This window comes from Ochotona curzoniae, unplaced genomic scaffold, assembly GCF_017591425.1.
Source record: "Ochotona curzoniae isolate NIBS_2020 unplaced genomic scaffold, NIBS_Ocur_1.0 contig_4064, whole genome shotgun sequence".
Lineage (NCBI taxonomy): Eukaryota > Metazoa > Chordata > Mammalia > Lagomorpha > Ochotonidae > Ochotona > Ochotona curzoniae.
The window spans coordinates 8855332-8881883 of NW_024466107.1; the positions used below are offsets into that span (position 1 = coordinate 8855332).

A 26552-nucleotide genomic window follows, 5' to 3' on the forward strand; every position below is an offset into this window, starting at 1 on the left:
TAAAATTATCATTAGAGGGCCAGGTACAATGGCTTGATTGGCTAATTCTCTGCCTTGCAAACTCCTGGATCCCATATGGACGCTGATTCATGTCCCGACTGCTCCATTTCCCATTCAGCCCCCTGCTGGTGACCTGGAAAGTAATAAAAGATGACCAAAAGCCTTGGGACCCTGCACCCAAGGAGGAGACCCGGAAGAAGCTCCTAGCTCCTGGCTTTGGATCAGCTCAACTTTGGCCATTGTGGTCATTTGGGGAGTGAACCAGTGGATGCAAGATCTTTCTCTCTGTTTCTCCTTCTCCTTGTTAATCTGCATTTCTAATAAAATAAATAAATCTTTTACAAATATAATCATTACAAAGTAACAAATGGGGAGATTTGGAACGCAATCTGTGTCCTTTCCACCATGCCAGCATCAAGATCCGTATAGATGGTGATCTCAATATATAATTCAGAATTGGATTTGATGAGCATCTGTTGAGTGCCCACTCCTTTCCAATTTCAGAATATGACAACATATTGACAACAATGGAGAAATCAAGTCCCAGATACATCACAGGTGGGCCATTGGCAAAGGAGCGTGACTCCCAGGTCTGGGATCTGTGTTTCTACAATACGTACTCAGGCTCCCGAAATACTCTATGATACTCAACAACCTTGATTTAATGACCGGGATTTGATGAAATTCTGTCACGACCTCTTGAGTCATCCTATCCTTTCAACATCTTCTGTACATCCGCCACATAGAGCTAGAACCAGCTAGCAGCGGCTATTTAACCCTATGACGGGAACCGTGGGACACGCACTTGATATTCATATAACCTCCTGAGCCTGAGAATGTTATACAAGGAGGATATCACCCATGATTTGTAGGTAAGACTGAAACTCAGAGGGCTTCACTTGCCCAAGGTCACCGCGTTGCAAGCCACAAGAGGCAGAACTGCCTTTCTCCAGCACCCACATTCTATCATGTTCCTAATATAAGACCTTCCAGCACTACATTTCTGTCTACTTCCACGAGCAGGACGTGTGTCTGTCAACCCACCTGTTACAAAGGGTGAGTCTCCTGTGTAAATGAAAACTGGTGTGGTGCGGAGAGCTCCAGCTGCCCTGCCAAGAGGGTGCGATTTGAATGAGGGAGGTTAATAAATAGGGCAGTGCAAACAGTGGAGGACAGAGGTGACAAACATAGGCTATTCTGGGGATGATCGGGCCACCCAGGAGGCCAAGGTTTAGGCTCTCGATTGCTTTATGGAGTGGCGAGATGAGGAGACATTACCAGTGGGAGGTGAAAGACTACTCAGGTCACGTAGGCAATGAGTGGCAGTAGTGAGGGAAGCAGATTTCCCACGGCAGAGTCCAAGGAGAGGCAAGATAAGGGGCACGGGCTGGGCAGGAGGGGCGGGTAGCCCCCGTGGGTGGGAAAGGAAAACTTTACAAGATCTGGGAATTAAAAATGTATCAGGAATGCTCAAATGCAACAGAGACAATGAGATCCTAAAGGATCAAAGGGGCAGGGAATTGGCAAAGGGGGTTGAAAAACAGAGATGTTTTGTTTTGTTGGAGAAAACCAGGGATGAGGGGAGAGGCAAGCCACCAAGCGATCCGGAGAGCGGGACTCCTGCATGTTCCAGCAGGAATGCTAAGGCCCGTTGAACACACAGCTCACCTTGGGTTCTGCGGGGCCTTTCATCTCTGTGTGCACAAGTCAGCTGGCTCAGTTTGCTAACTGCGTGCGTACATACGCAAACACACTAACAGTTTTCAAAGCCATCTTTTGTGCTTTTCAGTTCATAAGCCTCACACAAGGTTCAAGCAGGAGTCTCAAATTCTCGACTGGCTGCCACAAACCAGAGAAAAATTGAAGGCTTAAAAGCAAACTATCCAAAGCGAAGAAAGAACTGAGGATTTCATAGGGCAAATACGAATGGCCATATTGACTACACTGAACACTCTATGATGTTTTTCTCAGAGTGGCTTGAGAAACTAACAACCACTTCAAAGTTTCCCTCAAAACTTTGTATGACAACCATTTTCTTTTCCTGACTTGCTAACCCTCCCTCCTCTCCAAGCAGAATACCAAAATGGGAATTTTGAGTGCAGCATGCCTAACCATATTTTGAAAACCCACCTGTAATTTTTCTTCAGTTAAAACGTTTAAGAAGACGCTTATTATATGGTAGACTAGATGCACAGCTTAGAATTTTAATGGAGGCACGCAAGTGTTCACCAATTTGGCGCAGCGAAGCAAGCCATTAGAGATGAGACAGGCAGCGCCTCTGAATGCTGCTCAGGGCTGAGGGCCCGAGTGGGCGGGGTCTGGGTGGCCTCTGTTCAAACACAGCTGGGCAGAGCCCCTTCCGGGTCCAGCACCCTTAGCAACCATCCCTTCCAGACCTACTAAGAACAAGCAAATCAAGACCGTGCAGGCGCCACCTTCCTTCCCTCCCCTCCTCTCTTGAAACCACCTCCTTCTATCAACTTACTAATTAAGGCCCTGCAGCTTACTGTCACATACATAACCTCAGACTGATTCCCTTCTAAGAAGAATGGAATATTAGACATAGGAGAGGGACTTCCCGTGAACAAATTACAAGACACAACGAGTTACAAATAGGCCAGATATCTCCTAACCAGAAAAGTGTTCCTAAAATAAGAGCTTACATTCCGCAGTTCTCTTGTTGTGGGTAAACATCGCTGGCTCGCCTGGAGGTGCAAGGGAATGTTTGAAGAGCAAGTGAGTGGAGCCTGATTGCTCTCTGGTTGTGATCCCCGAAGTGGCCAAACCAGATAATCTTGCTGGCTGCCATAAAGAACCTTAAAGGGTTTATAAATCTCTCAATGAACATTTTACAGTCGGGTGCTACACTTATCATTTATTAGAACAACACGGTGTTTGGGGGAGGTAATTCCTACTCCAGGATTTTATAACCTAATAATGATCTAGGTTTACTACCTAAGCAGCTTGAATTAAATAACTGCCAAACGTACATTTCATTTTGCTTTCTAGCGTCACTGACTTAAAATCCACCAAACAACAAGAGGACCCTAACCTGCAGATAAAGCTGGGATGTTATTGCCTGGAACTTGGGGAACAGAAACCACTTGTCGGGATGATTTTGGAAGGTCAAAGGTGGTTTTCACGTGGCTGAAGTTGTGAATTTTGGATGCAATGCACCTTGCTTTCAGCTGCGTGCCACTGCGTAAATTCCTTAGCCTCACTGTGCGACAATCTGCGCATCTGAAAATGAGTGAATGGATAATCTCCCCCTTCGGGAGTCACCGGGAGAGTTAGCCGTGACGACCGTCTCCGTGAGTCTCAGCGAATGGGAGCTAATCCCACGACTTTTGTAGCACCTCCCCCACCAGAAATGACAAAAGCCTCTGCTGCAATGAAGGCATGCGTTACTAGGAATGAGAAAACAGACTTTATAAGAAAGAGAAAGGGGCGGGGGGATTGCTCCAGCTTTGGGTTCGTTTGGCAGTCCCTAGAGGGCATAGTTTGTCATTTGTTCATTCCGGAAGAGTCAGATCTTTGGGGGCAAATGTGTTCCCAAGCCAGTGAGATTCCTGATGTGCCTCACGGGGCAGGGTGCTCAACACAGCAACGCGCAGGAGAGAGGCAGGTCGCCCGTGACGTCCAGGCATGGTTGACATATGTCACTCACCCTGACCTTTCCATAAACAGTCCTGCCAAACATGATGAGGTCACTGCATAAAAGTGACTTAAAACTTCATCACCTTCTACGTTACAGCGCTCGGTTTAACGTCCCAGTTGGCAGTGCATGGACGAATTTCTTCCCTCTCCTAGCCAGTTTTTATTCCGTAACGGGAGGTGGGGGGGTCACCTCAGAATGCGTAATTTCTAGTCGTAGCCTGATGTCTGTGATAAAGAAGGGGCCTGGGGGAGCACGAGGGGGGATCACCCCAAGAACCGACTTTTGGGCAGCTAGGATTTCTAGCCTAAATTTGAATGATCTTCGGGGTTGATTTTTTTTTCCCTTTACTGTTCCCAACTGTTGCAGACACACGGAGAACAGATAGCCCAGCGGTAACTGATACTCGGATGACCAGATCTCATCGTCTTTTCAAGGGCTGCAGCGCCTGCGTGGCAATAAGGACTTTCAACATTTCGATTTAGGGCTTTTGAACAAATGATTTATCACCAAGGTTAGTCAGGGGGCTATTAAGTGAGACCAAGCATGTACAACCTCACATCCAAAAAGGGTGGGCCGATCCCACAGCAAGGCTGCCTGGCCAGAATTCATGTTTCTAACAGCCCTTCTGTTGAGAAGCACTGGGGACTCAGGTCTATCCATCATTCGAGACAAATTCCTTGCAGTGCAGTCTGCTCCTGTTCCACGTCTCCTGGAAGCGGCTAGCCTCTCTGGATGGGATATGCTGAGCCAGTCACAAACCCCAGCCAAGAATAAACACACCAACAACGGTGCGGAAAAAGAACGCTGCTCGCCTGAGGATGACGACCACGGCACCGCTGGAGGTGAAAAAACCAGCCTGAATCTTCACGCCCTGAATCCATTCAAGCATCAGCAAGAGTTTCGAGAAATGCCCCCTCCATTACTCATTTACACCTCATCATCATTGTACAACGCCGTGTCTGGGCTTTTTCATTCTCTCCCACCACCTCCGCCCCTTCCCCTCTTCGCCGCCCCTCCCACCCCCAAACCACACAGGACCAACTGCTTCTCTGAAAAACGCTTTAAGGAATGGCTGAAAACCTTTGCTCTGAGAGCCGGTCCGAGACAACCAGCAGTTGGGACTCCGGCTTACTATGAGCGCTCCCCAGGGAGGTCCAGGCCTGGCCCGAGGGGGGCACGGCGGGGTCCGGAGCTCCTGCTTGGTTGGAGTTAGACACCCACTGATCCACAGCGGCGGCTGCCAGCCCTCAGCCCACCACGTCACTAGTAGCCACGGCAACCTTCAGGGTCTTGCCCATCACCTCCGGGAGCAGGTCTCTACGCCTGGGGCTGGGCTGGCCTGTTTGCACGCCTCCTTCCCCGCGCACAGGCTAGGGAGGGACCGTGCAGAAACAGCTGCCCTTGCTGGCTCCGGAAGCGAGAGGCTGCAGCTCTCTTACCTTATACTTCATCTCGGCGGCGGGGCAGGGGGCCGTTTTCGCAGGCTAGTCAGACGGCATCCAGCCCCATGGAGCGCGGGCTGCTCGGGTGCAGGTCCGGGAGAGCCAGCCGGGCAGCCGCAGTCCCGCGCGCCTTCCCAGCTCTGAGCTCACTGTTTTGATTGAGGCAGGCCCAGCGCGGCTCTCGTTTGCATACCGCTCCACCATTGGCTAGTGGGGGAAGCAAGGTAATGCCCAGATCCCCGCCCACCCCTTCTTGACTTGTGCAAAAACTCCTGACAAAGAACTTGTAATGCCATCATTGCTTTTTTTTTTTTACGTGATCCCAAAGGGTGGTGATGGGTTAAGCAGAAACTGGGGAGCCCCGAGGAACCTTTCTCCGCACCCCCTCCCCTCCTCGCCTTCCCTTCCGATCCTCCAAGAAATAAAGACATAAGTAAATAAAAGGAATGAAACAAAAACAGGAAAAAGAGGCCAAGCTCTTTTTAAGACGAACCCAGATGGTGGAGAATCGCAGCTCACAGAGCTGCCTGACAGTGAAGCTTCCTGTGAGCCACACAGCTCCTTCATAAGCCCATTTCATTTCAAAGCCATTCACCTACATGAAACGAACTCTGGGAACAAAAGGTTTTCTGTCTCCCGGCCCTTTTTGCCTACACACCCTGCTGATATTTCTCTGTCTGTCTCTTTTTCTGCACCCCCTCCTCCCTCTCTCTCCCCCCTCCTCAGTGCCTGTTGGCTTTATTTGTTCTTTTCAATGTTCAAAGTCCTTTGCAGTGTCAGTCTGCAAGGAACTGGAATACAATTCTCCCTCAGTGAAAAGGATCTGCCAGGCGCAGCACCCCCAGGCTAGGGGAAGGGGTGGGGGTGGGTTGTGCACCAGCCTCACCCAGAGGACCTCGGGCCAGGCAGTGAGCTTCACTGACTTTGCTGAGGATAAAGGTTAGCTGGTACCCCCTGGGATGGGGCTGGCCAGGGCACGCCCTATACATCACCACTGTCTCCGCCCTTTGAGAGCTGGCATTCTCAGCTCCAGCTTTGAGCACCGCAATTGTTTTTCTTCTGACCTCTTTCCTGAAGCTGACCCGTTAACCCATGGATGCTTATTATATTCAATAAAATGCCTGCTGTTGATGGGCCCGGCTAAGGCCCTCAGCCTCTCTGCAGGGAAGTGCAGCTCACAGTTTCTATAGAGAAAGAGTCAACGAGAGAGAGAGAGAGAGAGAGAGAGAGAGAGAGAGAGAGAGAGAGAGAGAGAGAAAACAGACAGGGCCAGTTCCCATGATGCTCTGAAGGACAGCCTGGTGGCACAAGTGTCTCCTTTCTCCCTAGCTATAGGACGGAGGCTTGGTGAGTCCAGACAAGAGCTGTCCCAAGAGGGATGCTCTCCCACCAGGCTACATGACTTGGATGGAGAAGTCAGCTCTTTTCTTTTTTCCCCCCTGAGAGTTGGGTCAGAATCAGTTGGTTTTTGTTTTTGTTGTTGTTGTTGTTTTTGGCCCCTGAATTCTCAATGGATTAAGACACTGCTTCTACCATCTACGCATGAAGAATGGGAGAGTAGCTGCCTACAAAAGGTGGTTTCCAGAAATAGTATTCTCTGTTGACCATTTAGTGTGGCATCAGTTCCCTGGATTTGACCCCCGAGAGGCCAGCCAGAGGCAGCTGCCCATCACAGCCGCCTGGCCTCTGCTAGGTCTTGCTTTCCACAAACTGACACACACGGTGTAGCACCTTGCAGGTGTCTTCCTGACCAGCTTGCAGCCTTACAGGAGCATCCTCGGTTGGGAGGGAGGTGATTGCTTTGTGATGCCTGCCCAGATGAGCTAGGACAGTGGGTCGCTGGCATTTCCCTCTGGACAAGGAGTCTGCAGCCTCCAGCAGATCTGGAGAACATTCCTCGGGCTTTCTAAGCAGGCACGCTGACTTCTCCTCCTGTTTCTTTTCCTGAGGACCCCTGCACATGTGGATGCTAAACCACCTGTCCCGGTTAATATTTTAAAGCTCTGAACCTCCCCCTCCACCCTCAATCTCAAAGTCTGTGTGTGTTAGGGTTTTGGGGCAAGGTCCTTTCCAGGCCCAAAGGTTTTGATCCCTACCAAACATCCTCTTCCCCACTTCCTGCCTTCCTGTTTGTGTCCAGTAACATAAGACACTGCAATGCTGCTTGAAGTTCATTTTAAGATGGCTAGCTGATATCAGCATGTGGGTTAGATGCATACAGAAGGTCCCGAGGTGTTGGACTCAGGCAAATGTGTTGGGATCTCAGCTAGTTTCTTGATGTTCATGTCTTAAAGCATAAAACAGAGAGAAAATAACAATGATACCTGCATGCTAGGATTTATAATGAGGATCAAAATAATGTAGGTAGAAGTGACTCGTACTTGGCAGATGGTCAGGCCTTAAAATGGCTGTATATTAGTAACTGTTAGGATGATTACTTTTGTAGTAATATTAGACGTGCTCTGGATTATACAGTGTTATAAAGTCAGCCCTCTACTCCCAACGAATCTGGTTAATATTAGGTGGTTGTGGAGGTTGTAACCGAGGCAGGGATCCTAAGACAGGTGTGTGTGCCATGCGTACCTAACGCATCTTTCTGTTTTAACAGGAATAACTTCAACACCTCCCACATGTAGGCACCTTTCCAGGTGGGGCATGGACCACAGGAGCGCAGACAGCAAAGTTTCTACCCTCCAGGAGCTTATTGTCCAGTGAGAGCAGAAAAACAAACAAACAACACCAGCACAAGGCATGGATCAGATGGTTTGTGGCAATAAGTGCTCCCTTGGTTAAATTCAACAGGGAAACTTGCCAGGAAAGGGCAGCCCGAGGTTGACAGAGTGTGTGCTTCATCTTAGCATCAAGTGGTTAGAGATGCCACTCCAAGGAAATGATACCTAAGCATCAATAATATTCATAAGTATACTGTGAAGGACCCCGCCACCCAGGACCCTGGGAAAGGTCACCCTGGCTAGACGTGACTCGTGGACAGAGCCTGAATTAGGCCTGGACTCAGCCTCTCTGAGATCAGTATGCATTCATTCCCTGTGTAGAGCACTCAGGGACCCACTAAGAAGATGAGCTCAAGACAGGCCTGAGTGGGACAGGAAGGCTCTGGGCTGTCCTGAGCCAGCCAGCCTCATTTCTAGCAGTTTTCACCCTCTATTGCAACACTCATGGACAGCAGGCTACCGATGAAATGACCAAGCTCTGGTCTCAGCACAGCTTACCAAGTGCAGCCGGTTGTTACTTGATTAGTATCATTTAGTCTATTTCCTTTAAAACTCTTTGGGGAAGCATACGTTCTCCCAATGAATAGAGAAACAGCCCCATATCAACCATTACTTGGGACATTGGATGCAAAAATGATGTTGAAACTGAGCTGTGTAATGGATGCCTAGAGCAGCCCCACTGCTGCCATCAGGACCTCCTGAAATGTACGAGGCCCCTGCCCTGTGTGCCTGCCAGCACTGCCTTCGGTGGGCGTCTCCACCTGTCAGCTTCACCATCCACCTCCCGCTCTGGCCAGAGCTCCGTCTCCCCAGACCGCCATGCAGACAGGAGTACGGGAAATGGCACTGGAAACTCTGTGAGCAATTTTCCAGCTGCTGCTGCTGTTGGACGCAGGCTTAATACAGCAGAAACACCCAGAGTACACTGGAGGGAGGAGTAGATGCCCAGCACACAGCAGCAAGCGTCCCAGCTGCTGAATCACACCTTAGGTCAGGCCCCTCAATTGCTTGCCTGAGCCACTCCTGGGATTTCTTTTCAGGTTCCCTGCCAGAAATCTTTCTCCGTCTCATTCTGTCTGTCACCTCCCCACCTAATTCCCAGAGTCCAGAGCCGATCACATCACTCACAGCGCTTAATGTCCTCAAATGATGCCTGCGTGCCTCCAGCGCAGAGTCTGTGGACACTTAGGCGGGGCCTGTCATCTGAGCCCACCTCCCTTTGTGACCTCATCTTCCCCCTCTCCATCCTTCTCCTCCGGCCCACACTCCAGCCACAAGGGGGGAGAAGCGAGGAGGGAACTCACCAACTACAAGACGACCTTGTGGTTTCGCCACTGCACAGATGGGACCTTCTACCAAAAATGCCCCCTTTGCTCTGTGCTGTCTAGCCCAGTCCCAACACTAACTCTTTTGTCTCCTTGTCACAGCCCCCACCCTGCCCACCTCATCAGTTCAGAACTCACCCCTCCTGCCCCTCACTATGCCCCCATTGTCTTGAGAACATGGCTCTATTATAAGGACTTTTCCACACTTATAGCACACTGATGTGTTCATATATTTCTCTAGCTTCAAAGCCTACTCCAGGGGGACAACGTGGTGTCTTGTTGATTTCCATGCCTCCTTCCCCTTACAGGTTTTTGAAACCTAAATGAATGAATAAGTCTGCCAATGCAACTTCAAAGAGTGTGTGTGTGTGTGTGTGTGTGTGGTTTGAAGACTTATTTATTTTTAATTGCAAAGTCAGCTATAGAGAGAGGAGGAGCTACAGAGAGGAAGATCTTCTGTCTGTTGATTCACTCCCCAAGTGGGTACAATGGCCAGAGCTGAGCTGATCAGGAGCCGGGAGTTTCTTCCACGTTTCCCACGCAGGTGCAGGGTTCCAAGGCTTTGGGATGTCCTCAACTGTCTTCCCAAGCCACAAGCAAGGAGCTGGATGGGAAGTGGGGCTGCCAGGACACGAACCAATTCCCATATGGAATCCCGGTGCGTGCAAGCTGAGGACATTAGCCACTAGTGCTGGGCCCAGAATATGTGTTTACGTTGGGGTTCTGCTTGGCGACCTAGAAGGAAGTGTGGAAAACTTGTCTTTTGGGAGCAGTTGGGTAATCGGCATTTGTTAAAAATGGAGACAGAGGGCCTGGCACCAAGGCTCGGTAGCTAAATCCTCCCCCTTCAAGCACTGGGATCCCATATGGCACTGATTGGTGTCCTGGCTGCTTTACTTCCCATCCAACTCCCTGCTTGTGGCCTGGGAAATCAGTCGAGGATGGCCCAAAGCCTTGGGATCCTGCACCCATGTGGGAGACCCAGAAGAAGCTCCTGATTCCTGACTTCAGATTGACTTAGTTCCAGCTGATGTGGCCACTTGAGGAGTGAACCAGTGGACTGAAGATCTTTCTCTCTGTCTCTTTTTTGCTCTCTGTAAATTGGCTTTCCAATAAAATATAAATCTTTTTTTTTTTTTAGATGGACACCTTTGTGGAACCAAAGCAACACTTATTGCCAGTTCTATATCTGTGAGCTGAGCAGCTTTGACAGTTGTAAACGGCCAAAAAATGCAAGACTATTTCGGAGATGTGAGTTATGTAAAGTTTTGACTTCTGTGTCCAGAATTTTCTTGAAACACAGGTGCCCCATTCATTTATTCTTTGTCTTTGGGGCTGCAGAGTTGAGCATTTCTACCGGTCTCACCCTCTGAAAAAAGTTGCCAACCTGATGGTGCAGAGCGGCTCTGGCCTTGAAGGCGTCAGCTAGAAAGGAGATCCTTCTGGGCCACAGAGAGACAGCTAAAACAGAATGAGCAACAAAGGGTCTGCCCTGAAACATAACAGTGCTAAGGGCCGTGCTCGATGCTAGCTTGATGCTAGTTTTTTTAGATCAATCTACATAGACATGAAATTTGTTTCAAAAAATAATGGAAGGGAGTAGTGTTTGGCTCCTACTTCAAAACTCGAGAAATTTTCCCCAAAGATGAGTTTTTCGGAGTTTCTATCTTTTAAAATTTCTATTTTTCAAGATATGGTTTCCTAAGCTCAGGGATTTCCTCTTTCATCCCCCCCCCATTCTCTCCTATATTATAACAACAGTATCGTCCTTCATGGACAGTCCCAAGTCCATCATTCTGCTATTTAAGTATTCTGACATTGTAGGCATGCTATTGTTGAGATACATTGAACAGTTCCATTAGGAGTCTATCTTTGATTCAGGAGTGGAGATGAAGACCGCTCTGTATCCTCCCTTCTCGGCAGGGTTTTCTTTTTCCCTGCATCTGTCCCTTGCCTCATTTGCCTCATACAGCTTAGATTGAAGCCAGGTGCCACGCCCTGGACTAGGTATTTACAAACACGATTAAGTATAATAGTCATCTCATGTGCCTCCTCAATAGGCAGGTGGTACTGTCATTTCACTAAAAGTAATGGACACTCGGGGGAGGATTCTACAGCTTGCACAACAGGTGAGTGCTGTATTTATAATTAAATATAAATCCAGGCTTTCTGGATCCTGAGTCTATGTGGCCCTCGTCATTGTCCTGTACTGCTCAACAAGGCTTCCTCTTGAAGCGCTTTGTCACCTGAGCACCTGTTGTTGCTTCCTTTAAGGCTGAGTCTCCATTTGTGTCCGTCAGGCTTTCACTACTTCAACTAAAACACCAGAGAGACACAATTGAGGAGGGAAGGTTTCTTTCTGCTTACAAAGGTCTCTGTTCATTATTGTGTGGCCCAATAATAGTGGGAGGTATTTTCACATAGGCAAGCCTGGCAGGAAAGAGAGAGGGAGAGAGAGGAACCACACTTACGTAACCCACCTTCTCACTAGAATTGCTTTCCAGGGCAAACCCCCATTGACCTAGAGACCTTCAATAAGGCTTAGCTCCCAGTTAGTTAAATCAAGTCTCCACTCTTAACCCACCAACATTAATCCATCAGCTATTAACTGAAATTTGGGGATTTAAACGTTTGTGTTTGGGGGTGCAAATCCTGTTTAAACCCCTAGCACCACCCCTGTGGGAGAGAGCCTCCTGGGGACTCGGGCATTACTGTGAAGGTGCAGTGAGGACTCACAGTGTGTATACAAGCAAATGCAGCTTATGTGGACTTTGCTGCCAGTGCACCTGCAGCTTCCCTTTCCTCCTTCTGCCCGTCTTTTATCATTCTGCTAACCTACACCCCATCTTGCCTCCAGTTCACACGCCATCTCCTTCATGAAGCCCTTGGAGAATGCTCATCCACTCTGACCCTCCTCCGTCTCTCTCCCATCACTGAAGGCCCAGTGTGATGCTCGCCAGATTCCAACCTCCTTAAGGAACAGTCGTGGATGCCACACTTCCCTGCTTTACATTCGCTCCAGTAAGCTTGACGGGCAGCCTTGGACCTTGTCCATCTAGAAACACCTCTTACGTGCTGTAGTCAAGTCTTTAGTGTTTAGTGTGGGCGATGCATGGTTTCATTTCGGAATTCATTCTCTACAACAAGATTGGAAGAAGCTTGTAGAAGAGAGACCTGTCTTCTGTGGTATCTCTTGCTACACCTATGTAGGCAACTCAGTCTGCTATGCCCTCTCAGAAGCTCCAGTCTTGTGCATGCACACAGCCTTTGGTGCAACTGACAAGCAAGCAAACAAACAACAAAAAACAAACTATGTCTTAGCAGGTAAGGAAGGAGTGTGCTCCCCTCCAGACAATCACCCTCTCCTTTACCTATTGCACTGGCTAAACTCTTCGAAGGCGTGAAAGAATGTTGTTAGGGAGGTATCCGGGCAGAGCCTCTCGTGCTTGGGTCTACAGGGTGGATCAGAGCATCCACTCTCTTTCCCTCCACTAATAATATGACACAGGACACCTTCCAAAGATGACCCAGCCTCAGCTACCAACACCCCTTTAAAAAAGGAATGGATTCTGTTTTCTGAAAGAGTTGTTAAGGCAATAGTAAAACAAAAAGATTTGTTTCTGCAGATGGAGGGTGGTGGTTGCTGTCAAGGCTCATTGACTCATCATGGCTGATTACTGACGTCTGATTTGGTTCCTTGCTAACTTATTCCTTGTTTCTCACTTCTCACTCAGTGACAAGCCACCTGGGGTGGGGTGAGGCACTGCACAACAGAGATGGGAAGCGGTTCCTTTGCATCCTCCAGGTGACGCTGGGCCGTGTTTGACCCCATGCTGTGGAGGCTTTCCCTGGGTCTCCCTGCTCCCAAACACGCAGTCATTATGTGCCCTTAGAAGCACTGCACCTAGCTTCTAGGTGCTCTCTGCCCTTCACCCCCACACTTGGAAGTGGCTTTTCATGTCCTTCAGGGAGGAAGTGCTCACAGCAAGGGTCTAAGCCCCGTCTTGATGCTTGAGAAACCATGGAAGAAGCGCGTGCCATGCTGAGTCACTACCATGTCACGGATGTCCCTGGGACATCGCTGTGAATGCGGGGATTGTGAGCGGCATCTGGATTTGCTCTTGAAAAACCTGTGCAATTCTCAAGTTTGGATGTTCAGGGTTATTACAACTTTGGAATACCTAATGACCACCTTTCTTCCCTCACCCCACATCATAGAGCTGAGGAATGCTGACAGATGAAATTGCATGTTCAGTATACTCACTTGAATATAGTAAATATGACAGGCAATTGTGGGGTTCCATGTTAGCATATGCTGTCCTCTTTAAAGAGTATCTGGGGAAAACTGACTTAGTGGTGAAGCTCTAAGAAAAACATGAGGAACACATAACAAAGGTTTGGTTTTACTTGTCTTCAGAAAGATGCAAAGATTTGCGTTTTTACTCTCCATGAGAGGTATTCAAAAAGTTAAAGGAAAATACAGATCATGAAAACCCTCTACATAGATTTAATTTTTTAGTACTTGTTTCTTTATTTGAAAGTCCGAGTTACACAAAGGGGGAGGGAGCAAGAGATCTTCCATTTACTGGCTCCTCCCCTGGCTACAATAGCCAGATCTGTGCCAGGTTGAAGCCAGGGCTTTCAGCTGGGCCTCCCCTGCAGATTTTAGAGGTCTTCCACCACCTTTCCCAGGTCATTATAGAGAAGTGGATTGGAAGTAGAGCAGCTGGGACTCAAACCAGTGCACATCTGGGATGCTGGCATTGTAGGTAGAGGCTTTACCTATTATACCGTGACACCAGCCTTGATTTTAAATTTAGTTTTGCACAGAAGTAAAGTCATCTTTGAATCCATTTCCCCATGAACTTGGTGAAGCACCCTGATGTTGTGTCTCCAGGTAGGTAGACAGGAAACAAGGGTTTTAAACACGATTAAACTGTGCCGACTCCCCGGCCAATGCTCACTCCTTCCCTCCTGTTTCCTGTTGGCCCTTGCCATGAGGAGTTCTGTTGTCACATGCTTCAGTTTGTACAAACAGCCTGCTACTTGACACTCACGGATCTTTGCTGCAGGTAGTGACCGTGGACTTTTGCAAAAGTTAAGATGCTCTGCAAAGACCAAATAAACAGAAATCCCAGAGGACGGTCTTTTGTTTCTGGAGGTGCTATCTGATGCAACTGGATCGGTGCTCAGTGCATATTAAATGAGTGATGTCCAAGGTATTGCGCTTCCTTGCTATCCCTTTTCATGGGGGAATTTGAAAGGATTCATGGGGAATGAAATTCAAAGAGAAGCTTAGGGAAGGACTATGGGCCTGGTGGTTGGGTCCTGCCTCTCCTTCTGGCTTCCCTGGGTTTGAGTCCTGGCCCTACCGCCAGTTCTAGCTTCCTGCTGATGCAGATTCTGGCTGGCAGCAGGCAAAGACTGAAGTAATCAAGCTACTGACATCCACATGGACGTTCTGTGTTGCCTTCTTGCCTCCTGGCTTTGACCTGGAGCTCTGAATATACTTGAGTTTGGAAAGTACCTCTTGTTAGACTGTGGAACTAAAGTAAGAGCTAAGTAGTACTAGAGTGTGGGGAGTGATAGATGAGCCAAGAGAACAGTGTGTTAAGCAGTAGGTAAATAGTGCTAGAATGGTAGTAATAAGAAATATGATTAGGGAGTAGTATTAAGAAATAGTTCAATAAGAAATGAATGTCTAGCAACAAAGAAAATAAAGTTAATGGCAAAAATATGTAAGTGTTAAAAGATAACATTAGGTGATTATAGAGATTAACATCAAAGGATAGCATTTGATAAGTAACTAGTAATAAGGTAATTAAAACAAACATGTAGGTGTTAAGAGATAGCAATTATTAGAGGGTTGGATAACTAACGGTAATTAGAACGTAAGGTAAATGATGCTAAAGTGATGCTGATTGATCAGTTGTTAAGCTGACCCCTGAATCTGGCTTCTGGAATGAGAGCTTCGCTTGCTGCAAGAGGAACCAAGGTAAAGCATGGCAGACCTCGGACAGGATAGGCCTAAGTTTCAGTCCCTAGAATTGAGGCGCCTGCTTCCCCCAGGAGGGCTGCCACACACCCTAGACAGAAACAACCAATCAGAGAAGACTTGAAAGGTCCTGATCATCAGGTGGAGAGGCTGACCCATGGGGTGGGCACGGATAAGAGAGACTGACCACCGGAGTGGTCATGGGCGATGGAAACTGACCAATTACAATCTTGCCAATGCCTGTTCATAGAGTCAGTGGCCCATTCCTAGAACTATGTGAAATGTATGGTCGGGACCCTTGTCAAGACTCCACGGTGTTGGATGAGACTTGGACCCTAGTGCACTAGCAATGAAGTTCCTTTGCTTTTGCATTATCTCGTGTGGAACTCCTCTGTTCAAGGCGGTGGGATAAATTCCGGATTCAACGCTGTTACAAGCCCTTGCCATAGAAGGGTCTTCCTGACTTCCTATGCACTTGTTACCACTTGTTGGAGGATACGATGCCACAAGACATGATGTGAGGTGTTGTCATTGTGGCACAGTGCGTTAAGCTACTGATTGCAACATTGGCACCTCGTATCAGGGCATCAGTATGAGTCCCAGCTGCTCCACTTCTGCTCTATATCCTTGCTGATGTGTCAGGGAGAGCAGGGGAAGATGACCCACGTGCTTGAGGCACTGCACCCACGTGGAAGAATCAGATGGGGTTTCCAGACTCCCAGCTTTGGCTGTTGCAGGCATTCGGGGGGAGTGAATCAGCCAATGAGTGGACAATCTCTTTCTCTGTGTCTGTCACTCTGCCTTTCAAATAGATACAATGAATCTTTCTTTGAAGTGATGCTTTTGTGTGATGTGATATCGCATGAAGAAGTGTCACGTCATGAAACTTGGTAATCCCGCCCGTCCGCCCCCTCTCTCACTTTCTGCTCCTGTGTCAGTGGAATAAGGACAACAGGCTAGTGAGTGTGTCTTGATTTCCAGCCGGGGCTCAAAGCCCCGTTTCCACTCTTCTCCGGAGCTTTGCAAGTGACCTCTGAAAGTCACCCTTCACACGTGCTTTCCAGACAGGAGGGGGAGTGGTTTAAATGCCCAATGCCCACCTTCCTGTAAACATGCATATGGCACTTTCTGCAGGGCTGGAAATGCATTTTTCTCACTTGAGCCTCCAAACAACTCAGGAGACCCAGTCCTAAGAGCAAGCCTGTGCCTTGTTCCCTCTCAAGCCAAGAGTGCCCAACAGGCCCCAGCCCAGGGCCCGGAACCTGTCTGGCCAATCCCAGGCAGCCACCAGCTGAGGCTTAGGTGCCAGGAGAAGGAATCTGAACTATGCAGTGCCTGGTGGAGGGGGGAGATGAAAGGAATGTGGTGTGGGGGACACATCACGCCTTGCAGGGGGCCAGCCAAGTTTTGGAAGACTTTGATTCATTGTAGAAGCAAACAAAACATTCAGACTATCAATGATCTTTTATTTTGTCTGCTAGATAAATGCCTTGAGCTCCTGGGCCCAGGGCTGGATGGTGGTGGAGTGGATGTCCATTCCTGCCTCGCTGAATAAAGGGGGAGGAGGAGCACATTCCTTTCTTCCCAAGACCTAGAGAGGCGCTCTCTGCTTGATGGGAAAAGCTGAAGGGGCCCTGCCAACGAGACACTCAGTCTTACTCATACCACTGAGGTTGGCACATGTGCAGTATGAGGCCCTTGAATTTGCTCTAGTCTTGGCACCCTGTGATTTCAGACTTGAAGTTGTGGACAAGGGGGTGTGGTGAGGGTTTTCTTGAACTTCAAGGGCTGCACTTCTCATGACTCAAGTTCCAAGCAGCCCTGGAGAGCTTCTGGTCTTAGAAAGGGTGGGAGACGGGGCCGGGGGGGGGGAGGGGATCAGAAACGAGGGCGGAGCCCTTTCTGACCTGAGATAACAAAAGCCATATGTTCCCCTAGCTTTTGAGTTTGCTGTCCTCAAATCACTCTATCCAGGGGTCCTCAGTAGCCACAGGATTCTTGTGACCCCAAAACCCATAGGAGCTCAAGTCCCTTCTATAAAACGACACAGCATTTGCCATAACCCATGCAATCTCCTCATATGCTGTAAATCATCTTTAATTTAGTTATTAATACTGAATCAAATGTAAGTGCTATATAAATAGTTGTTACGCTGTTCCTTTTCTTTCTTTCCTTCTTCTTCTTCTTCTTCTTTTTTTTAACAGAATAAAGATAAGGAAAAAAGTCTGGCATACTCCATACAAACTATTTTTGCTGCCCCGAATATTTTCCGATTGTGGTGGTTTAATCCCAAAGGTGTGGACCTTGTGGACTGTGGTCCAGAAGCCCTTAACCTGCAGCTCTGGTCACCAGAAGAAAGAAAAGGCCTTCCTCGTGCAGAGACTTCTGCCCTTGCCTTCACCCCCTCAGGCGCAAATACGACGTGGGACTCAGCAGGATTTTTATGCATCTCTTTTCTTCTCTGTCCCTTAAGATTCCTTTTCCTTTTAAAGATTATTTTTTTATTGGAAGGAAGATTTATAGAGGAAAGGAGAGAAAGAGAGAAAGATCTACCACCTGCTTGTTCACTCCCCAAATGGTTACAATGGCCATAGTTGGGCCCATCCAAAGCTAAGAACCAGGAGCTTCTTCTGAGTCTCCCACGTGGGTACAGGGTCCAACGGCTTTGTGCCATCCTCCACTGCTTTCCCAGGCCATAGGCAGAGAGCTGGGTGGGAAGTGGAGCAGCCAGGATAAGAACTGGTACCCATGTGGGTTGCCAGTGCTTGTACATGGAAATTAGCCAATTGAGCCAATTGTGCCAGGCCCTGGCCCCCAAATATTTCATCCTCTGCTTTTTTGTGTAAGTGAGTTCAAGTGTTCCTTGCCCTAAATACTGATGCGCTGTATCTAGTTCAAAAGCCGGGAGGCCAGGCAAGTGGTGGAATCCACAGAATTTCATTGTAGAAAGAGACTGAGGGCGCATGACACATATTATGAAATCCTCCCAGGGCCTGTGGGGGTGTGTCCTACCGCCAACACATTCACCTTTTGTGTGAACAGTCATGTAAAGTGAGGTATGTGAAGAGGCATTGCTTTAAGCTAATTCTGGTGGGTTAGCTGCCATACAAATTAAGGAAACACCCAGACTGACTTCTGTGGATGCATGGATACAGACTACTGATACATTCATTAGGTTTCCAGAATCTTCCCTTTGTCACCTCTCCTTCGGCAGCTCCAACCCAATCCTCTCCCTTTCACTGGCAGGGACCTAAGAAGATATCATCCTAAGACTTGGCCTTGTACTCAGTTCCCCACATTGCTGCCTCCTCCGCCGACTTCATCTGCAGCCACCCAAACCAACAATCCACATTGTAGTACCAGAGTTTACGTTTACATTATTAGACAAGTAAGACAAAAAAGAAGACAAATGCTAAAGACCTTGACCAAGTTTCTGCATTTGCCTGGCATCACCTATTGAGATCTGCAGAGCACAGTTAGGGAGTGTCCGCAGTGAGACCCAAGGCCGAGGCTTCTCTGCCAACTCCTTTATCCTCCCCGCCCTTGGCTCATGCCATTGTCCAACATCTCCTTTGTCTGCAAATGCTTGCCACTCTTCCTGCGGCAGGCAGCAGGTTCCTCTGAGTCTTCAGCTGCTCTTGTTTTTCTCCTCCGGCAGGCTTTCTCCAAGGTTCTGTCCTCAAGCCCTTTCCCCCTTCACCACCTCATCCTCTCCAAGAACAACTATTTCTGCTTCTGCACTGATGAACATTACACTTTCTGATTGGCTTGAGAGTCTTCAACCTGCTGCAATACAAATACTTCTCATGCTTGTTAACACTGTGAGGGTTAATTGTTACGGGCCAACTCAGACCATGGGACCCACAGAGTCAAATACTAGCATAGACGTTGCAATGAACCTGTTGAGATTGATATTGAAATTTGCAGATTTTGAACAAATCAGATGAGCTGTGATTATGTAGGTGGGTCTTCTTTGATCGGGGAAGGGCTTTGGTCCCCCTACAGGAAGAGGGAATGCTGCTCTAGGCTCAGGCTGTAACACCAGCTCTTTTCTGAGACTGCAAGTTTCAGGTCCATTTTGCACATTTTGGACTTGTGACTCCTTAATGATATTAAAATAAGTCAGTCTCTTTACCCACTGTTCTTGCTTCCAACCACCACACCCAATTTGTCTGCTTCTCTGGACAACTCTTGATTAACACACATATGAAATTTCCATGAACTAGTGTTGACTGCTGATCTATTTTCTATCTATTTTTGGAAATGCTATTGTCCTAGTCAGTTGAACCAAAGTTCCACATTCATCTTTGTCTTCTTTCTTCCACCTGCTTCTCACATCTAACGATTTTCCAAGCCTCATCAGTTGTATACCCTCAATCGTTATGGCATGCATCCACACCTACCGTTATTCACCAACGAAGAATGCCACCATTCCTAGGGCTTGGATTGTTGTGGAATACATCCCCTTGTCCACTGTACTTGACCCAAGAACTTGGCATATGACCCAGAATTTTGAGCTAACCTGAGAGTTTTGCATATAAAACCTGGGAGCAGGGGGCTGGCTCTTTGGATCAGACTGTATACATATGCTTGGCAGTGAGCACTATTTTCCCTCTGTGTGGGTGTCTATAGTAAGAGTGAGTTAAAGAGTGAGTTAAGGGCCCGGCGCTGTGGCGCAAGTGGTTAAGGTCCTGGCCTTGCACGCCCGGGATCCCATATGGGCGCCGGTTCTATCCTGAAAGCCCCGCTTCCCTTCCAGCTCCCTGCCTGTGGCCTGGGAAAGCAGTCGAGGACGGCCCAAAGCTTTGGGAACCTGCACCCGCGTGGGAGACCCAGAAAAGTCTCCTGGCTTTGGATCGGGATAGCATTGGCCATTGCGCTCACTTGGGGAGTGAATCATCGGACGGAAGATCTTCCTTTCTGTCTCTCCTCTCTGTATATCCGCCTTTCCAATAAAAAATAATAAAAATAAATCTTTTTTTTAAAAAAGAGTGAGTTAAAAGAGGTAAAGTGGAGTGCTGATGAGAACTGTGATGCTGGATTATTGCCTCATACAGACTAGATGGCTCAGATCCTAAGGTAGTAAATGCAACTATAGTGCCATGGTTCTACCAGGGAGTGTTCTGGAGGGGAAAGACTTTGCACTCTCCCTGCCACTACATACAAGGTCTGGAAGATGACAACTATTCAGTACGTCGCACTGGACTCCCCCATTGGCCTGAAGTGACCAATGAGAAGAGAGAAAGAGAAATGACGGTAAGGAACTTGCTCTGCAGCTGCTGTAAGATGACAGAAAGGAGACTTAAGTATCAGGAAAATTCCAGGGTGATGGTAGTCTGGAGCATGGTGACCTAAATGAAAAGCAGATTTATTCCAGTCTTACTGAGTTAGATACCCAGCTCTAACAAGGAAAGGAACAGCGAGATGTATTTTCAGTATTGCGTGTGGGATAACAGTGTCTTGTCTGCCTGTAGATCCACACGTATTTATATCGTATTTCCTTGGCTAATCACTGGTGAGATTTCATTCATTCAACCATCTACCCGTACTTACCAAATGCTCAGCATGTTACTGGGCACCGTGGGAGTTGCGAAGATGAACAATGGCCAGACACTGCCCTGGCTGCTTGAGTACCTGTGACAGTAGCTGCCAAAGAGACTCATGAAGATCAACTAGTGTTGGGGCAAAAGAAATCACACCGTGTAGTTATGTAAGTTTCTATTTTAAAATCATCTGGTTCTAATTTGCTAAATTTAATGTTTTACAGTCAATGCCAAAGTGTTACATTTGATTTATGGAAATTCCTTAGCACATTTTTCCATCCCACTTTTGCACAATGTATTTACTAGTCTTTTGTTATGGTTAGAAAGAGTACGGACCTTTAAAAAAAAACTTTCTTTATGAGCTTGCTGATATTTTATTATAAAATGCCATACGATGGAATAAGAAGTCTGGTAAACAATAATATTCACTAAGGAGCATTCCACATGGTTTAGGGTTTTCTTTTTCTTTCTTTTTTTTAATTCGACAAAGAGATCCATCTGGAAAATGGATGTTTGAAAACTCCCTATGCCAAACCACTTCTCAGAGCAGACAGTATTCTGGAGGGCGTGAGACGGGATGGGAATGGATATTTAAATAGCAGTCATAGTAGGCTACACTGTTAACCAAATAATGTTAATAGCAAAGAATGCCACGGCCCCAGACTTTCCTCATCCCGAAGACGAGCTCACAAAGTGTTCCAGTGAAATGGAAGGACGCAAGAACATCAACGTATGGGTGAGTGTTTGACACAGCAGCTCAGACGCCACTTAAGACACTCACACCCTTTTGGACCGCCTGGGTTCAAACCCTGGTTCCACTTCAACTGCCTGCCAGCACAGTCACTGGAAAGCACGAGGTGACGGCTCAAGCACTGGAGTCCTGGCCACCTGTGTGCGAGACCTAGACTGAGCTCCAAGCTTCTGGCTTTGGGCTGGTCCAGCCCAGGCTGTTGTGAGCACTTTGAGGGAATGAACCAGTGGATGGGGGACCTCTTTATAGCTCCCTGCTTTTTAAATAAATAAAATACCTAAATCAGAGCTCATGGCTAGAAGTACCATTTGTAGCAGTGGTTCAGGCCCCAGCAGCACAGGCCTTGCAGGCAGGCACTTACAACCTGCCTCCTGGAGCTGGGTCTGCTTTCCTGTCTCCCACACTTGATGTGCTTACCCCACTGTGTCTCCAGTGACACTGAGCAGTGAAGGCAGATCGACCCTAGGGCCCAGTGATGAGCATCTCATGTGACCTTCTGAGCTTGAGTCCCACTCAGTCACCTGGCGTGATAATTCTGCATTTTACAGAACAATCAAGATCGGGCACCAGGTTGGTAGACTTTGTATCCTAGTCTCCCAGATACAGTATGGTTTAGTTAGAGACCCTGCCTTGAATTTTCCAAGTCTGAGAGTAGGCTCATTTTGTCCTTGCTTTGCTCCCTGCTTCATTGGGCAGGTGAAAAAATGAGAGGCTACTTATTTCACATGCACAGGAAGCAAGAAGACTGCCTGGCAAAATCTCCTCCACCTTGTGGCATTTTCTTCCAGCAGACTGTAGACAATGCTATCAACAAGAAGCTGCAAATCAGTTTCTTTTCATGGGGCTCTCTTCTGCAGCATAGAATACAGGCGCTGGGCACCTCAGAACCAGCAATGCAGGGCTTCCCGGTATGGCTCCAGGGCCTCAGCCGGTCCTGTCCTGCCTCCTCCCATGCCAAGGCAGCCGGACTGTCTATTGTAGCTCTGCCCTCCCTCTGCTCCTTTCTACTGGGAACCAGTGCTAGGGCTTGTCCCCACCACAACTCTTATTGAGGCTCAGTCGCCCAGTAACAGTGGGGAGATGTGGCTTGGCTTCAGGAGACAGCTGTGGGCACTGGGCATGTACTGTCAGGAACAGATGTGTTTTCCTTGTGGGAATAAGATAGCTGGTCATTTTATCCTCTCACACCCTTTTGTGTACGGCCATGCTAGGTTGTGATACTGGAGCCTCTCCAGAAGTCAAGCAGATGTTATAGCCTCCTGACCTTGAACTTCCAGAACTTTGAGCCAAAGTAAACCTTATCAATTACACAGAAACTTTATAAACTGCCCAGTGTTTTAGAAACATTAACCCAGCATATCCATTTTGAAAAGGCCCAGCAATTGGAGATTGCATTACAGCAACAGAAAATGGATTGAGACAACCAGATTTTGTTGAAAACACTGTAAGAAGAGACGGCAGGTGTAAGCAAGAGGACCCTGTGGCCTCTCCCTCCTTCTGCAATCTTCTTCATGAATCTCTTACTCTGCCCCTTCCAGCCTGCCCAGCCCTCCTGCAATCTGCAGCTCAGCTCTCACTGTCTCTGAGACATTTAGTCCTTGATGCATCCTCTTCCCCGCCTTCTGCTGGCTTCAAATCCCCAATCCCTACTCCAACGCGGGAGGCGTGGCATGGGCACCAGAGGCTGGTTTTGCACAGCAGTTGACCTCTGCAGCGGACAACTCCCTGTCTGGCCCAGCCAATAATTACTTGGTTTTGTTGAGATATCATTCATATACTTGAAGTTGGCCACTCAGAAGTTTTACTCAGTGATTGTCTTAGTACATTCTCCGAGCTGCACCAACACCTAACTCCACAACACGTTCGTCCCCCCAGGAAGAAACCCTGTGCCCATCAGCAGCCACTGCCCATTTTCTCCCTTCCCCACACACGGCCACACACCGCAGCTGTCTGGCCATAGCAGGTTATGGCCGACGCTATGCCTTTCCACTCCGAAGGCCAACCGCACAAGTTTGAGATCGGCTGTTAACATTTTTCTATTGCTTAAGAAGTTTCATCTGTTGCATGATTACAGCAATCTGTTTAACACTTCTGATGGGCTCCGGAGTGATAACAGCTACAAAATGGTAATAAATTACAGAAGTGAACATACATTTGGGACAAATATCAAGAAATGCCTTTCAGAAAGAGGGAAGAAAGAGGGTCCAGAAAAGACAGGGAGTGGATTCTTTTGGTTTGCATGTAGAGGTCACGGTCAGATACAGCTGGGGATTAATATTTCCACAGTAGAAGCCAGCCAGGTGCTCCTACATGCAACCGCCTTGCCCAGGATTTAACCAAGGCTCCCCTGACTTCACATCCTGTGCTCCACAGCCCCGCTGTTGCCTTGGAACAGCGTGGTTCTGTCAGTGTCCTCCAGCCAGCCCTGAAAACACACCCGAATGAGGAAATTGCTCTTATGAAGTCAGCCAAGCCAGTGTCAGGAGATACATTTTCTCCTCTTGGAAGACCAGCTGGACAGGCAAGGAAAAGGTTCAGCTGTCGCGTTGGCTCGCTTGGATCCGTGGTCTCAGTGGCCTCTGACTTTGAGGACGCCTAGGGCACCCTAAGCCTGCCACGGCCCTGAGGTCAGGGTTGTCCAGAAAGAGGCGGAAAACCGAGCACCGCTCCAGAGTTCCTGGCTTCTGCTCCTAGCCTCATGGCAGACCCTGTACCCTCTCTAACCCTGCTCAGCAGGTTCTTAAGGTGGTTGCAGGGCCCTCCCTAATGGACTGTGTCCTGAGGTCTTTCAACCTGTTTTATAAACTACCCGATCCCTCCTTTGCCCACCTGGTCTTCAGGGATGCACCACAGGGTTCGCCTTCTTCCAGGTTCTTTCCCCGTTTGTGACATGTCTATAGTCACCTGCCTGCATGCCAATAACTCCCCAGTATTCATTACTGTGGTAGTTAATTTTATGTATCATGTTATTGGTCAAATATTGTTCTTGATGTTTCTTTGAAAATAATTTTCCTGCTCCCATGTGTTGCCTCAGCACAAAATCTAAGGATCCTCAATTCCAACCAAGACATCTGCATCCCAGCCAGCACAAAGAAGGAAGGAAGTGAAAGGAATGTGCCCTCCACCTCGAAGGTACACACGGATCTTCTGCTCCCATTGCATTTGCCAGCACTTGGTCCCACGGTCATGGTCACTGCAACGGAGGCTGTGAAATGGTCTTTGAGGGCACGCAAAAAGATTGTGGAAAGTGGAATTAAAAAAATCTTTATTTTGGTGAAAAAAAATTTTAAAACATATGCCTATGAGGATTCTTCAAAAAGTTTATAAAAATGCATATTTTGAAAAAAGTTCATGAATTTCAAAATATTTTATGCCAAAATAAACTTAGCATTTCTTCCCACTTTTCCACAATGGATATTAGAGGATGGCTTTTTTGTGTAAGGTGCGAGTGTCCGCCAGGCGCACATTTAGCATGGGGCGTTAGTCACTGCTGGCTGGAGAACCCAGACCAGGTTTTGTCTTCCGGTCTGGATGGCCTTCGTTCTTAGCAAACACAGCATCACTAGGTCTGTTAGTCCCAGGTGCTATGCTTCCCTCCTTTCTGGCTGAAGTGATACTCTAGGATTCCTTCCTGGCTCCTGTGGCTGAATCTGCCATTCTGGTTTACTAAATGGTGAGCATGGGATCATGGGGACGGGGCCCAAAGATTCCAGACATGTCTGCATCTTCAATCCACGGCAATAGCTGGACCGTGACTGTCTGCATCCAAAACTGGGTCATGAGAAGAGAAAGGTTGAGACTAGGAGAGGAAGGATCCCCAGCTGGTTTTGCTCCCAACTAGCCCTTTGTCTTAGAGGTCGAAGTCAGTGCAAACTCACAAAATATTCTGAGATGCTGGCACTCAGAGTTAGGGCCCCAGGATAGGCAGAGTAGCCAAATCCTAAATTTCATTTGACACACCGTGAAAATGAGACATGGTCCGCTGGCCTTGCTGGAGGCACTGGCCCTCCTGAGTCTTTCTCGGGGTGGCTTCCAGCACCTCTTCTTTTCCTCAGCTTCATCCATGGGCAGGGAGGACACCCTTAACACGCTCGGGGAGGGGAGAGGAACTGCAGTTGGCCCGGAATCCCACGTGGAATGTACCCAAAGGGTTTTTGCTTTCAATCCTAGGACCAGAGAATTCTCTAAGCCCCCTCCATGGCTTGCTGTTCTCTGCAAACATTCACCCGGTGAGGATGGCTGCTTCAGGTCCCTGGAAGAGCCCTGTTTGCTGAGTGCAGTCACTGCTTTTGAGCTTGCCAGTGACTGGCCCCTTGGGATTACAGTGCTTGGACTGTAGCGTGATGTTAGCTGTGAAGGGCTGAAAGTGGGTGCAGCTGCCTGTACCTCGGTCTATTCCTTGAAACTTTATCACCCCAAGATGTTTCAAAGTTCCCATCTGCCAATTAGTTTCATAAGAGCCTGAGTTGAACCACCTGGTTAACGACCTTGACCTGGTCTTTCCTTTGCACAGTGGGGAATAAACCATACAGCTGCAGATTTCTAACTGCCTTTAACGCTGATGGCCAACTTTGAATCAGCGTGCCGTAACTGAATGTCTATGGGCCATGCACCTGAGCTTTCCACCTGTGAATGTGCCTCGAGACTTCAGGAGACAACAGGCTGCAAGAGAAGCAGCTGTTTAATTTGGATTTTTAAAGGAATATAGCCAACATGGGGAAGAATAAACTCAATCCAATGAAAAGTAGTATTTTATGAAGATTGGTTAGCTATTATTTTTATTCTCTAGATCTTGATTCTCTCAACACAGAAAAGTCACTCTAAAAGCATCTAGTATAACCAGCCCCATACTAACACGTCAGGAAACACATGGTTTTAGGGAACACGGTATCTTGCGGTGATGGTGGTGGTGGCGATGCTTTTGTTTAAACTGCCTGCTTCTGACTCTTGTCCCTTGCTGCTAGGATGCCTTTGATGGAGACATTACAAAGGAGCTTAGCGGTCAGTACAGAGGGATGCTGGAATGGTTCGGAAATGATGCAATCAAATCCTCACTGTAGGGAAGAATGGCACCTTTCTGCCCAAGACATGAGCTGCAAGGTCCTT

At 48.0% G+C, this 26552-nt stretch overlaps 1 protein-coding gene across 2 annotated transcripts in view; it reads right to left on the reverse strand.

The window, feature by feature from the left end:
* The window catches only part of NEDD9 (neural precursor cell expressed, developmentally down-regulated 9), a 183064-nt gene that overhangs the window by 39954 nt on the left and 116558 nt on the right, over positions 1-26552 (reverse strand). Inside the window, exon 1 of one of the 2 annotated variants that reach the window (XM_040984142.1) lies at positions 5098-5386. The exons of the other annotated variant lie outside the window; for it this stretch is intronic. Coding sequence (XP_040840076.1) covers positions 5098-5109 — 12 coding nt within the window. The 5' untranslated portion in view covers positions 5110-5386. Of the gene's footprint in view, positions 1-5097; positions 5387-26552 lie in introns of those variants that run through there. 2 annotated transcript variants of the gene reach the window in all.